Below are 12,358 nucleotides of genomic sequence, written 5' to 3' on the forward strand. Positions count from 1 at the left end.
AAGATGGAAGGGAAAAAAAAAGGCCAAGTTAAGGTAAAAAGAGACATCCCAAACCAGCAACTCTTGAGATCAGTCCATAGCTTAGTATAGCTGAAGTGTAAAATCTGCAGCAACAGGAAAATCTAGGAAACTTTATTCTTCCTTTTCTTTTTGTGAAATTAATTTAGCAATTGTGTGTGAATATTAACATTTGAAAGTCACAAAATAAAATAATTCCATTACTTTTTATTTTTTTAAATGAAGACCTTTCACAGTAATTTCTCCTGAAAACATTGAATCTTACTGACAAAGCAGGACTGATGTATTTTAGTTTAGAATAATGTAAGGTGACAAGATCACATAAAAGAAAAGGGATTATGTGAAAGCAAAACAATAGAGATAATAAAAATTCAGAGATTATATTTTTCTCCACATGTGTACATTATAAAAAAAATCTTCTATTTAACTACAAGAGTAAAAAAACCTTTTAAAATATCTCTGAAAAATGAATGGAATATTAGTGTTGTAGGAATTCTCAGTACTCATTCTCACATGTATCATCAAACAATAATTAGGCATTTTCTCTTGTGTGTGACTTTCATGTTATACCACACATAAACAAAAAAGTCCCATCAGATTTCATCTGTAAAAAGAACGTGGAATGTATGTTTGTAAAAGCTGTTTATTAAATATTTACTTGTAGTACTGCAGTGCTCAAGCTCAAGTCTGGGACTATGATTTCATTTTGCTTGGTGATCTACAAAAATTAAATAAAAAGACACAATCCTTATTTTATTGTCAAAACACCAAGAACTTTTTGATTCTCTGGGCTCTGTTTTAAACTGCAACAGGAAAAGTTAGTAGTTGCCGAAAGAACAAGGAGGGTCAATATATCCATGAGAGTTTTTCCTCTACTTTAGTCTCCTTACTGTTAAAACTTCTCTATTGCTTGGTTTACAGTTTCAGTGATGTCATACATAAGGATACTTTCTTTTATGTAAACATCAAGGGAAATTAAAATGTTAATCACATTATTCATGTAGCCCTTTGTTGTGAGAGTCACCTATGAGAGATATTACAATACATATTTTACATTGCTAAGAAAAGATTCAAGTCATTTTATTTTTTAGATCTTTATTAGACATTAAATATTATTTCATTGCCATTTTAATTATTTGAAGTGTGGATTTAAAATGAAGCTGAAACAGTGGTTATTGTTACAAATCTGGGGAAAGGGAGATACACGCACATTTTAAAATATATAATGATCATAGCCACAGATAATGTGATCAAATCTAGTACAGACAGTCTTGCTTTTTATTTTTAAAAAAAGAATCCTACAAAATTCAGTTACCCTAATGATAATGAACTCTAGATTAGGATTTTAATGATTTTTAGGATATGTGATAATTGTATGTAAAAAATGCACAGCATGTAGACATCCACTATATAAATTTAATTTTTATAATAAGACAATGGAAATACGTTACATTTTAGCCTCCTTTCTCTAATCTTTCAGGGTAACATTTCTTCAATAAAGCAGAAGGCTGATTGCAGCAAAGCTTTCTCACTGTGTCACGCACAAAGCTTGAGCTCCTAAAGTGAGCTTGCAGGCCTCGGAAACACGTATAAAAATGCTCAACTCATCTTACCCTCAGCTGCACAGAAATGTAGTTCAAATTTAATTTTGTTGAAAGTTAGATAGCTGAAAATTTCAGGGGGTTTTATGTACAGAAAAAAAATAGTTCTTTGTCTAGTTTCTATATAATTTCAAATATACTTTTGTCTTTGCTTCACAAGTTAACATCAGTTAATAACTGAGGCTAATGGAATATTAAAAAATGACAGGCTTCCCCTGTTTACATTGATCCCTGCTAAATTCATTCTTATTGTCCACAAACACATTCGTTCTTGCAAGGCCCCAACGCGACCTGAAAAAGCACAGACACATTGCAAAACATAGAGACAACCAATTATGCTCCTTTAAATCCCTCATCAGATATGGGTTTTTTTAAAGCTAATTATCAGCGGACATCTGCTTTGTTTTTATTTTCTTTTTGACTGTAAGCAGCAAAGAAACAGTTACAGCACAAATCAGAACGTTTTATTCGGTATCCTCAAGCTAGCAAACATTAAATAAAGAAATTATTTAACCGCTAACCAGGCCCCGTACAATGTTGCAGCCTTTCAGGAACCTTCGGTAGGTTATCGATCCGCTAGTGAATTACCTCCAGTTCAGCCATAGGTTGCAGGCATCACCATCCATCGCTCGTCCTCGCGTTGACAACACTCCTCCTCTTGCCCACCGCTCCTGGAAGGCAGAAGATTCGTCAGTCCCGCATGTCTGATCTGGTTGGCGGCAAGAGCAATGAATAAAATCGTTATCAGCTGTCGGGGGTTGGTTTTGTTTGTTTGTTTGTTTTGGTTGGTTGGTTTTTTTTTAAGGGAAGTTCTCAAAGCGAGCGCCCTGCGCTCCCTTCACCCTGGCTACGCCCGGCAGAGCTGCCTGGGTAGCCCCGCCGAACAACGGAGAAAGGCGCCTTTCTGGCTGTTTGGGGCTTGCTGGGATTTCCCCCCGCTCCGGACCCACGGCAGGAACCAAGGCACGATGTTGCAAGAATAAGAACCAACAACGCGTGACACTGTGGCACTTACGCGCAGATGCCAAAGCCCCTGGCAGCGCCCTGGCGTCCATGGCTGGCTCCGAGGGAGCGGGCTGGGCTACGGGGGAGCCGCGGCAAGCGGGGGGTGTGGAAGCACCGGATCTCCCCAGCGGGGGCCGCGCTCCCCAGGGGCATTTTGGCTTCGCTCGCTTCCCATTCTTGCGACGCTGGAACTCGGGAACTTCCAGCGCCGCCGCCGCCGCCGCCAGTCGCCGCTGCCCCGCGGCCGTCGCAGCCCCTCCTCCTCCCCGTGCGTCGTATCCCTCCGCGCTCCGGCACCGCGCAGAGAAAGCGCCTTTCAGCCGCCCGCCCGCCGCCTTCCCGCCCACCCCGCCGACATCTTCTGCCACAGCCCGCCCGCCTTCCCGCTAATAAACGCGTAGCGCTCGCCCCTCTCTCCCCTCCAGCGTCGGGCAGCGCCGGGGGCCGCCGCGGTAGCGGGGCGGCAGCCGGGGGCAGGAGAGACGGACTCCCCCCTTCCTTCCCCGGCTGGCCGCCCCCGCCAGGCAGCGCCAGGGACTGGGGGGGGGGGCGCGGGGGGAAGGGGCGGCGCGCGGGGCCGTGGGGGCTGAGGAGGGGGCGCGGAGGAGGAGGGGACTCTTTCTCCGGGCGGAGGGATCGCGCTCGCTCGCGCTGGCTGGCTGGCGGCGGCGGCGGCGGCGTTGGCGGCGGGCGGCTGCGAGTTGTTGTTTCCTCCTCCTCCTGCTGCTGCTGCTGCCCGTGGGTTGAATGGTGGAGCCGAGACTCTCCCCGGTGAACGAGCAGTGACAGCGATCGGGCGGGCGCATTTCGCTGGGACCCGACGCTGCCGCGGGAGCGCGGCCCGGGCAACCCCCCTTCTCCCCCTTCCCCCCCCCTCCCCTCCCCGGTTTTTCTCCTCGCCATGTCCGGGGACGGCGGCAGCCGGCACACGGCGGAGCTGCGAGCGGGTGAGTGGTGGCCGGGGGGAGCCGGAGAGGGGCGGCGGGCAGGGGGAAGAAAGGGAAGCCCGCGGGGAAGGGGCGAGCTCCAGCCCTGACGGCCTCTCCTCTCTCCGCAGAGCTCTACTTCCTCATCGCTCGCTTTTTGGAGGACGGACCATGCCAGCAAGCGGCTCAGGTAGGGGATGGAGGGATGGATGGATGGAGAGATGGATGGATGGCGCCGCCGGGCCTGGCGGGGAGGGGGCGGCCGGGCAGGGCGGCTGATCGGGGCGGCGCGCTGGCCGCCTCGTTCTCCTTCTCCCTTTTTCTCTCTTTTTGAAACCTTTTCTCACGCCCCGCTTTTGTTGTTGCTGCAGGTCCTGATCCGAGAAGTGGCGGAAAAAGAGGTAAGAGCGGCGCCGTGCACCCGGCACTTGCCCCGCCTGCGGCCTCCCTCCCCCTTCCCTCGCTCTCCCGCTTCCCCCGCCCCATCCCGGGCGCTGCCGGGGGGCTCCTCGGGGGAGGGGGGAGCCGCTCACGGGGCGCCCTCTCTTCACTCCCTTAGCTGCTGCCCAAGCGCACGGACTGGACGGGCAAGGAGCATCCCCGGAGCTACGAGAACCTGGTAAGAGGAGCAGGCGCTGATAACAGGAGAGAGCGCTGCGGCGGGCAAAGTTGTTTTTCCCCCTCCCTCACTCTCCCTGAGCAGCCCGGTAAAAAAATTGAATTTCCCGCAAAAAAAAAAAAAAAAAAAGGCAACTTAAAAAAAAAAAAGGCAACAAAACTTTGGAATTTTTTTTTTTTTTTTTTTTTTTTAATTTTTGTAACAGCCTATGTCCTTCCCTGCACTCCCTCTCAGTGTCCCGGGCGGGCGCGGGCCGGGGTCCGGCCGGTGCCCGCCCGCCCGAGCGGGGTCAATAACAACGCGCGCGCCGGGCCCGGCCGCGCTCGCTCCGCGACGTCACGGGACGCGGTGCGGGCGGGCGCCACAGCCGCGCGCGCGGCGCGGCGCCGGGCGGGGCGGGGCCAGCGGCGGCGGGTGCCGGAGCGCGCGCGGCCGTGCGGGGGCGCTGTGTGCCGGCCGCCCGCGCGCACACAATGGGCAGCGGCCCGGGCCCCGCTCGGCCCCGCTCGGCCCCGCTCGGCCCTCCCAGCCCCGCGCCCGCACTGCGCTGGGGTGAGGGGCCCCTCCTGCTGCCCCCGGCGTGTGCCGCTGGTGAGGTGCGTTATGCGGCCTGGAGTTTTTTATATGCAATGTATCTGGTGCGTGGCTGTAACTGGGCTTGCCAGGGTCGCATCACAAATTTGACTTAGGTGGATTTTTGTTTTGTTCTTTTTTAAAATTTCCTAGTGTGTGCTTTTCATCCCGGGTTAGATCAGTGATAAAACAAAGTGTTCCTTGCAGTGATGTAGCTCTGTCTAGCAGACAGGGGCCTGGATGCTTTTTTCCCCCTAACACGTTGTGAACTACAGCAGGTGGGAAAACAGCAGTTAAGGTGTCTGAATTGTGTCCGTTGGCAACTTGTTGCTAGTATTGTTTTCATTGCAGGTGCATTATTGTATAATTTAGTCTCTGAATTTCTGAAAACGATTTAAGAGGAAGACTGAGCCCTGTTTGTGATGCTCATCAAAGAGAGGTTTCCCTTGCTGGTTGCTTATAGTAGTTCTAAACTCCAGTACTTCCGGAACACAAATATGTTGAGAACTTTTGGACTTCCACAAAAGGAGACAGAACAGTTTCCATCTGTAATGCCTCCAATAAAGACTGTCACCACATGCATTGTTTTTATTCTATACTGAATGTTACAGTACGAACCAGAGGTTTTTATTGTAGTTAGAACAGGTTTACTTACAGCATTGTTTCTTTTTTCTGTAGCAAGACTTGTATTGGCACAGGCATTTTCATACATATAGTGTGGAAGAATTGATAGCAGTTAACTTGTGGAAAACATATAAGCACATACTAGTACTTTTGAACTTTCTTGAAATCAAATATGAGGAAACTGAGCCGGGAATTTCAAAGTGCATGATATGTTGTGCTACTCTTATTTACTTATTTATTTGTAAGGCTGCAAGGCCATTTGACCTATTTCAAATAACAGTAAGAGTTGCTTGGTAAAACTTATCAATAATCTGTCTCTTTTATCCAATAAATTATAAAGAATTGGAGATACAGTTTTAGCGTAGCATGGATTTGGGTTTCTTCTATATAGTCAGAATATAAAAGGATGTAAAAAAGGAAAAAGTGAGGAAAAAGGCATTTTAAAAGTTGAAGTCAGAAGAGTTGGTGAGAAATAAGTTCATTCAGACCTTTTCCAAAAAACTTTGTTTGTTTGTTTGTGGAATGCAGGTAAATACCAGTTTAGTCAGCATAGGTATGTAATGGCATAAGATGTACTTCCTCAAAACTTGGACTTGCTTCTGGATACTTGTATTTGAAGAGGTGATGCTGACTAGGTCCTTTCTCTTCCTAGTTGTGTTCGTAACAAGTTTCTTTAGACTTCCCAATAAACATTTCTAAGCTCTCTCCCACCTTGTCCTTACTTAGATGTTGGGGGCTGTGTGTGTGAAATTGGTTACTTTGTTCTTGATGCTTCTCTCTATCCTCTATTTGTTCTTGCCTCACTTGTCAAAGCTGTGTTAACTTTGTCTTACTTGACATTTTAGGCATGTGAAAGCTGGCACGGAAGTGTATTTGCAGCGTGACAGTTACATTTCGTACAAAAGAAGAGTTTTTCATTGTATCCTGTTTCATTATCAAACAACTTATTTATCTCAAACCGAAGGATCCTTAGCTTTCGAGAGAGAGAATGATGAGCTAACGTTGTTTCTTTCTTTTTTTTTTTTTAAATTTAATATTTTTCCAGCTTTAAGATGCTGACTCTTTCTCAAGATGGCATGTTTTGCCATGTTTTGGTACAGCTTCTCAGACATGAATGCCTTGAGCTTTCACTAAACCTTGTAGAAAGGTCTGAAGGGAGAAAAGGCTAAGAAAATTACCAGTAAATGTAGTGTTAGATGTCTGACTTTTACTCTACGAGGGAATAAGGGCTCCGTGTAACCGGGATGGAATTTAATCCCAAGCTTCTCTTTTGCTGTGTGCAAAATCATGCCTTTTATTATACCTATATTTTCAATAAATCCTTCCTTTAATATATATATGTATATATTTTCGAGAGATGATGAGGTTTCTGATTTTGTCCTTGTTTGGAAAACATTTATTTAAGAATTTTTGTTAGAGTTAACTTTTTGTTATTAGACTAGGATTCATAGTCCTAGATGTTTTATTTCTGTTACTTAATTTGCACAAATAATGTTAAATATGATGCAATTTTTGTCTTGTAAATTACTTTCATTTTTCTGTTTGGCCAGTGAAAGTAAATGTTTCATTTTCTTAAATAAGCTAATACCATGCTGTGCATACTTGTAATTCTACAGGAAAATACACGAGTTCAGAAATGCTATTATACTCATATTACTTTCCGAAGTGGTTTTTTTTGAATTTCAGTATTTCTGTATTATATTTTTCTACAGTCACCATGTGTGGCATAAATCACTTGAATATGGCTTTGATAGTGTAGGCTCTTATTTCACAGTGCTAATCTCATTCTAATATTGCCACTATAAAGATTTCTATTTGTGCTATAACCTAAGACCCTCTGAGAATCAATTCCCTGGTAGGCTACTTTCAGTATAGGTCTACCAAGAATGATGGGACTCTTCAGTAACAGATCTCAGGATGTTTTGTGTTCTCTTGCTTTTGTTGTGAAAACTTGCAAATTGTAAGACAGCTATTTTTCTCTCTTTTTGAAACATTGAGGATTTCTCACTATGGGGGACAGAAACTGAGGAATTTTAAGAGTTAACAGCTCATTTTGGCAGAGCAAAGCAGGCGTGTCAATTGCTTATAGATTGTGGATAAGATGTTTAAGTGTTGTGTTGCATTTTTAGGCTTTAAAACATCTTTGTTAGGGCCTTTGTTACACAAGCAAGCTTTGGTGCATCATTTGATTCCAGGGTAATTGTTTTTTTCATGTTGCAGTTTCCCTATGGGTGTAGCTGCTCTAATTGTATGCTGTGGATGAAAGCTGTGCATTTCTGCTGCATCCTTTGTGTAGGCATGAGTGCTCATCCAAATGTGTAGTTAGTTGGATGAGGCAGCTGAACTGTCTAAAAAATGAACAGTAATTTTAAGATGGCTCAGCTCTTTTTGTTTGCAACACCATGGGTCTTACCACCACCACGAGGAAGATGATAGGAGTGGGTGTGGAGGGGTTGGAGAATGTGTTGTAGTTGCTTCTTTTGGGAGCAAAGTAGACTTCAGCTGAGTGAAACCAACTGTTGAGATTTACTTCAACATTTTAGAGGTACCATAAGGAGTGTTGTGGTGTTTGTTTTTTTTTTTTAAGGTCTTCTGTGGTACAAGCATCATAGTGTAGATGATCCAGAACTATTATGTAAACTTCCTTATCCAGAATATTCATGTAATTGTAATTTTCTCGGTTGAATTAGAATTTTATTCATGGTGGTGGTGGTTGAGGAGGGAGAAGGCTGGGACTTCACACCAGCAGGATGGCCCAATATGGTTAATAGGCAGTATGTCTTGGTCTCACGAACTGTTGATGATTTTTTTGCTGTCGTTTGTGCCTTTCTCTTCTCCAGCCCACAATCATTAACTGTAATTTCAAGTGAAAATTACAAAACACTTTTTTCAGGTCATTCCACTGTTTTTTTTTGTAAAAACCTGCGTGAAGTTACAAAGAGTATCTGTGGGACTGGGACATTAAGTACATGGGTACTGTGTTTCTTTGTTCATGTAGTAGTTAAGTCTTTTAGGCAGAATTGCGGTTACTATTTAGAAATTCTGTTTCTTAATAAGTAACCAGATAATAAGTGATTTTTTTCTTCAGGATATCTTGTTCTGTAAAGATATTCAAAGAAATAGGGAGCAAAATTAAAACTTGAGTTGAATCAGAGAGCTGTATTATCACCTAGTTTTTATTAACAGTATTTTGACAGTCTATGCAATATTTTGGAAGGTGTTCTGAAAGACTTGGCACTGTGGCTAAGAAAACCTAAGTATTCTGATTGTTATCCCTAGCCAGATTTTTGGTCTCATTAACAGTGCTTCTGTTGGACATATATCAACTTAAATGATCTCCTCTGAATTCTAAAAGACAAGTGCTTCTCTTCTACAGACTATTCCCCTAGTTGAGAACTGAGGTGATGTTAAAACCTCTCTGTTCAAACGATTATATTTTGATATGGGGAAACACTTGTTTGTTGTGGGAAGCACCACACATTTATTTGTTCCACAGATAATCAAGAGAACTGGCCGTGTCAACTGTTTTGTGCTAGTTCTTTCAAACTGGGGCTAAGAAACACTGGTGAGAGATGGGATGAAGAGGAATATCAAGTTTCTAAAGTGTAACTTTTGTTTAAAAAAACCTCAAACCCAACAAGACCCTCAACACATTATGAGCGAATTTAAGAAAGGCAAACAGCTACAGGTAATTTAACAGTAGCAGGCATAGCTGAACATCTTAGTCCATAAGGCACAAAATGCTGCTTCTGCTCACACCTTCTCATGTGTTAAGCTTGCAGCAGACTGTTTATACTAAGTCTTGAGTTTATCTGCTCTGGCCTCACACCTATTAAAAGCATTAAATAGTTGAAAAAATAATGTGTTCTTGGGATGGCTGGTTTCATAGAGATGCATTTAATTAGAGAAAGAGTAACCTCACAGTAAAATAATAGGCATTCTGATTGGAAATAGTGTTTAAATAACCATATAGTTTTAGCTCAAGCAGAATTAGAAAGTATACAAGAAATAAATATGTTTTGGTGAAAACGGTTAGTTCTCCGATTCTCCCTCCCTGTTTGTTGTCCCTGCCCTGTTTCCCCAGACCACCCCCGACCTCCCACCCCCAAAAGAAGAAAAAAGGGAATGAGAATTCTTCAGAGAAAACTGCTTGCATTTCATTGCAATTCCTAATTTTAAAGCGATAAGGCAGTGGCTGGTGGTACACAGTATTCTATTAGATTGATGATCTGATATAGTACAACAATTACTGTAATTTAATTTGTAGCTTGTTTTGGGTAATATGCTACATAGCAGGATAGTTAAAGTGGGATAGCTGCTGGTGTAAGATTGAGCTCTCACATCTTGGAGTATAGGTAGCTGACTGACGTAGGCTTTGTTGTTAAATGTCCTTGTGTGGAAATGTGTTTTTCTGAAACATATTTGCAGTCAACCTGGTAGCTAAGCATGTTGACTGTTAACATGGTGAGGGGGGGAACAACAATTTTTCAGAGAATGATTCAGAGTATTTGGAGCACTGGAATAAGGTCATATTTTATTTGATGTCTAAAACACTGATGGTGAATAACTGCATTATGTATTGCAAATTTAACTCAAGAGTCTAGGTCAAATCACGATTCTTTTGTTTCATTCATTGTGCTTCTGATGCTGAATTACGCTGCAGAGTCATGCAGAATGAAAATATAAGCACTTAGGTCTATTTCAAAGGTAATAAAGATTTATATGTTAGTCCAGATAGCTGTGCAGCTGCATTTTGTGTATTCCCATGCTGCTTGTTTGGAATAGGTGAAGCTGGGGATAGTCGGTAAAGGGAGAGGTTGAGGATAATGCTGCTTCTAATTTTCTAGAAAATAATATTTATGCTTAAGATCTGGAAATTTTGTACTTGCTTTCAGAGTTCTAATTTTTGTTACAGTAATAGTTAAGAAGTGTTAACTTATGTGAAAAGACTGCGGGAACAAAAAGAGAGTTTATTATTTACTTTAAAAGCGTGTCTTCTGTGCGTTTCTTTTGGAAGAACAGAGCAGAGTTAGACATTGCAGAAAGTCTAATAAGGCGAGGAAGAAAAACAGCTAGAATTTCAGCTGGGGGGACTGGCAGAGAAAAAATCCTGTGCTTTTTATGCTGTTTGACATCACAGTTTTGGCATATAATTTTTAAATTCCTCTTTCTAGAGTCCAGTTTTCACTTTCACTTAGAGCTGTATGAATTTTAAATACTTGTACATCTGTTATTTTTTTTGTTTTGCTTTCCTTTCTCTTCTTGGAATCAGAGATTGATATGAAACCAAATTTCATTCTATTGAGTTGTCTCGAACTTTTCTGTTTCCGACAAAGCTTCTAATGCTACCATTAAAACAAAAAATTATTTGTTTTGTTTTGTCTCAGAAGTCTGACTTGAGAGTACTCTGGATGTGGATTTTTTGGGTTGTAGGTATATTTTTCTTAATTCTATGTCCTTTTTGGAGTTTGTCAGTGCAAGAATTGTTTCCTGGTAGGCCGCACCATGGAACAATCGGAATTATTTTAGTTTAATGTATTAAATAAACTTACCTTGTCCTGACTTGTTGCTACCAAGTTGTTATCTTTTCTGCAGTTCTTGTTTTTCCTTTTTCAGAAGGGAGAAATTGGGTGAATTTCTGTTACACAGCTTTTTAATTTGTGACTTCCACTGTAATATTCACACATACAAATTAGCACTGGAACAGACTTTCTAGAGAGGCAGTCAAAGTCCCGAGCCTGTTACTGTCTGAGACATTTGGACAATGCCCATAACACCATACTTTATCTTTTGGTCAGCCCTGAAGTGGTCAGGCAGTTGGAGTAGATGAAGAATTTTTTGATGGTGAAGAAATTATATCACCTGGAGAAAACTTACTTAATGGCCTGTTTTTAATAAGTTATTCAAGTTCCACATTTTGTTTGTTTGTAGAAGGAGAAAAAGGGAAAAAACATCAGTCCAAATAAAACCTTTAATTAAAAAAGTTTTCCTATTAGATTTTACTGAGAAATGAAACCTACCTTTTTATTTAAGTTTCTTGTGTATACTTTAGCTTTATGTGGGAAAATGACAGCCAAATGTTGACGGTGTATGGTTCATGAAATAGCTCTATAAACTTCTTGGAACTGGCAAGTGTTTAAATGGGCAATGCCACTTCTGTTTTGGTAAAGCATCCATACAGCTCACTTAGTATCATTGAATCTGTTAATGAGCTGTTGAGAATGCTGCTTAGTAGTGAGCTATGATTACTTAGACAAATACTGTGAAGAAGCATCACAAAACTACTGCATAATGTGACATAAATAGCTCTTTTCACACAAATGGACTTAAATGAGAAGAGACTGTAGTGTGGGTGTAAGGTATATATTGAGATCTTTAATACAGATGATAAAGAACGAAACAGATAGATGCCTCTTATCAAAACATTTGCTTTAAAAACTGCAAGAGGAATTGAGCCTACCTAGTTTCTGCTAAAATAAAAAGTGAGCACATGGCTTATGACAAATCATGAGAAATGACTCAAGATGTCAGCTTGCTGTAGTTTTGGAATGTGTCAAAGATGATTTACTTCATTTACTTTAGATTTTATGCATTTCTTAGGATATGTAAAACTGTAGGGTCTTGAGCAGGATAAAATGACAACTGTATTGTGTATTTTGTTGTATTATTCATGGTTAAACAAAAAAACCCAGTAATTATTAATCTTTGGGAGATGAGTTCAGATTCTGCAGGTGTAAATTCTGGTTTCAGATGGAATTAAGCAAAGAGCAGTGTTTGTTAAGCTTTTGTGCTCCTTTTGATAGGAGCAGAGAACAAAAGCTAAGGAAATGGATCAGGGCTGTTGATGGCAAAAAGTGTGTACAGCTTCATCACTTCTTACGGCTTTTTAGGTATTTTAGAGCTCTCATGCATGTATTTTGACTGTGATTCCTCCTTTAGGCAGAAAAAACCATGTTGATTTGCTATTCTGATTCATTTTTCTTATCATACTA

The 12,358-nt window shown here is 42.0% G+C and overlaps 2 protein-coding genes across 3 annotated transcripts in view; one reads left to right on the forward strand and one right to left on the reverse strand.

The window, feature by feature from the left end:
- Nucleotides 1-205: 205 nt before the first annotated feature.
- On the reverse strand, nt 206-3,527 carry LOC120411639 (translation initiation factor IF-2-like). Its single transcript, XM_039568605.1, has 2 exons — nt 2,635-3,527; nt 206-2,290 (listed from the first exon to the last, which is right to left on the reverse strand). Exons 1-2 carry the CDS (start codon nt 3,525-3,527, stop codon nt 2,215-2,217), a joined length of 969 nt encoding a protein of 322 aa, XP_039424539.1. The 3' UTR covers nt 206-2,214.
- Nucleotides 3,293-12,358, forward strand: part of LOC104692827 (pleckstrin homology domain interacting protein) — a 107,516-nt gene continuing 98,450 nt past the window's right edge. For both annotated transcript variants that reach the window (XM_039568951.1, XM_039568953.1), the window contains exons 1-4: nt 3,293-3,571; nt 3,682-3,740; nt 3,922-3,951; nt 4,110-4,169. In XM_039568951.1, coding sequence (XP_039424885.1) covers nt 3,526-3,571; nt 3,682-3,740; nt 3,922-3,951; nt 4,110-4,169 — 195 coding nt within the window. In that variant the 5' untranslated portion in view covers nt 3,293-3,525. The remainder of the gene's footprint in view (nt 3,572-3,681; nt 3,741-3,921; nt 3,952-4,109; nt 4,170-12,358) is intronic.

This window comes from Corvus cornix, chromosome 3 (genome assembly GCF_000738735.6).
Source record: "Corvus cornix cornix isolate S_Up_H32 chromosome 3, ASM73873v5, whole genome shotgun sequence".
NCBI classification, from domain to species: Eukaryota; Metazoa; Chordata; class Aves; order Passeriformes; family Corvidae; genus Corvus; species Corvus cornix.

Excerpts from the sequence above, each read along its gene's own strand:
- LOC120411639 (XM_039568605.1), bottom strand. The coding sequence starts at position 3,527 with ATGGCGAGGAGAAAAACCGGGGAGGGGAGGGGGGGGGAAGGGGGAGAA. Across the intron at positions 2,291-2,634 it reads AGGGGCTTTGGCATCTGCGC|GAGCGGTGGGCAAGAGGAGG; the intron begins GTAAGTGCCACA and ends TCTGCCTTCCAG.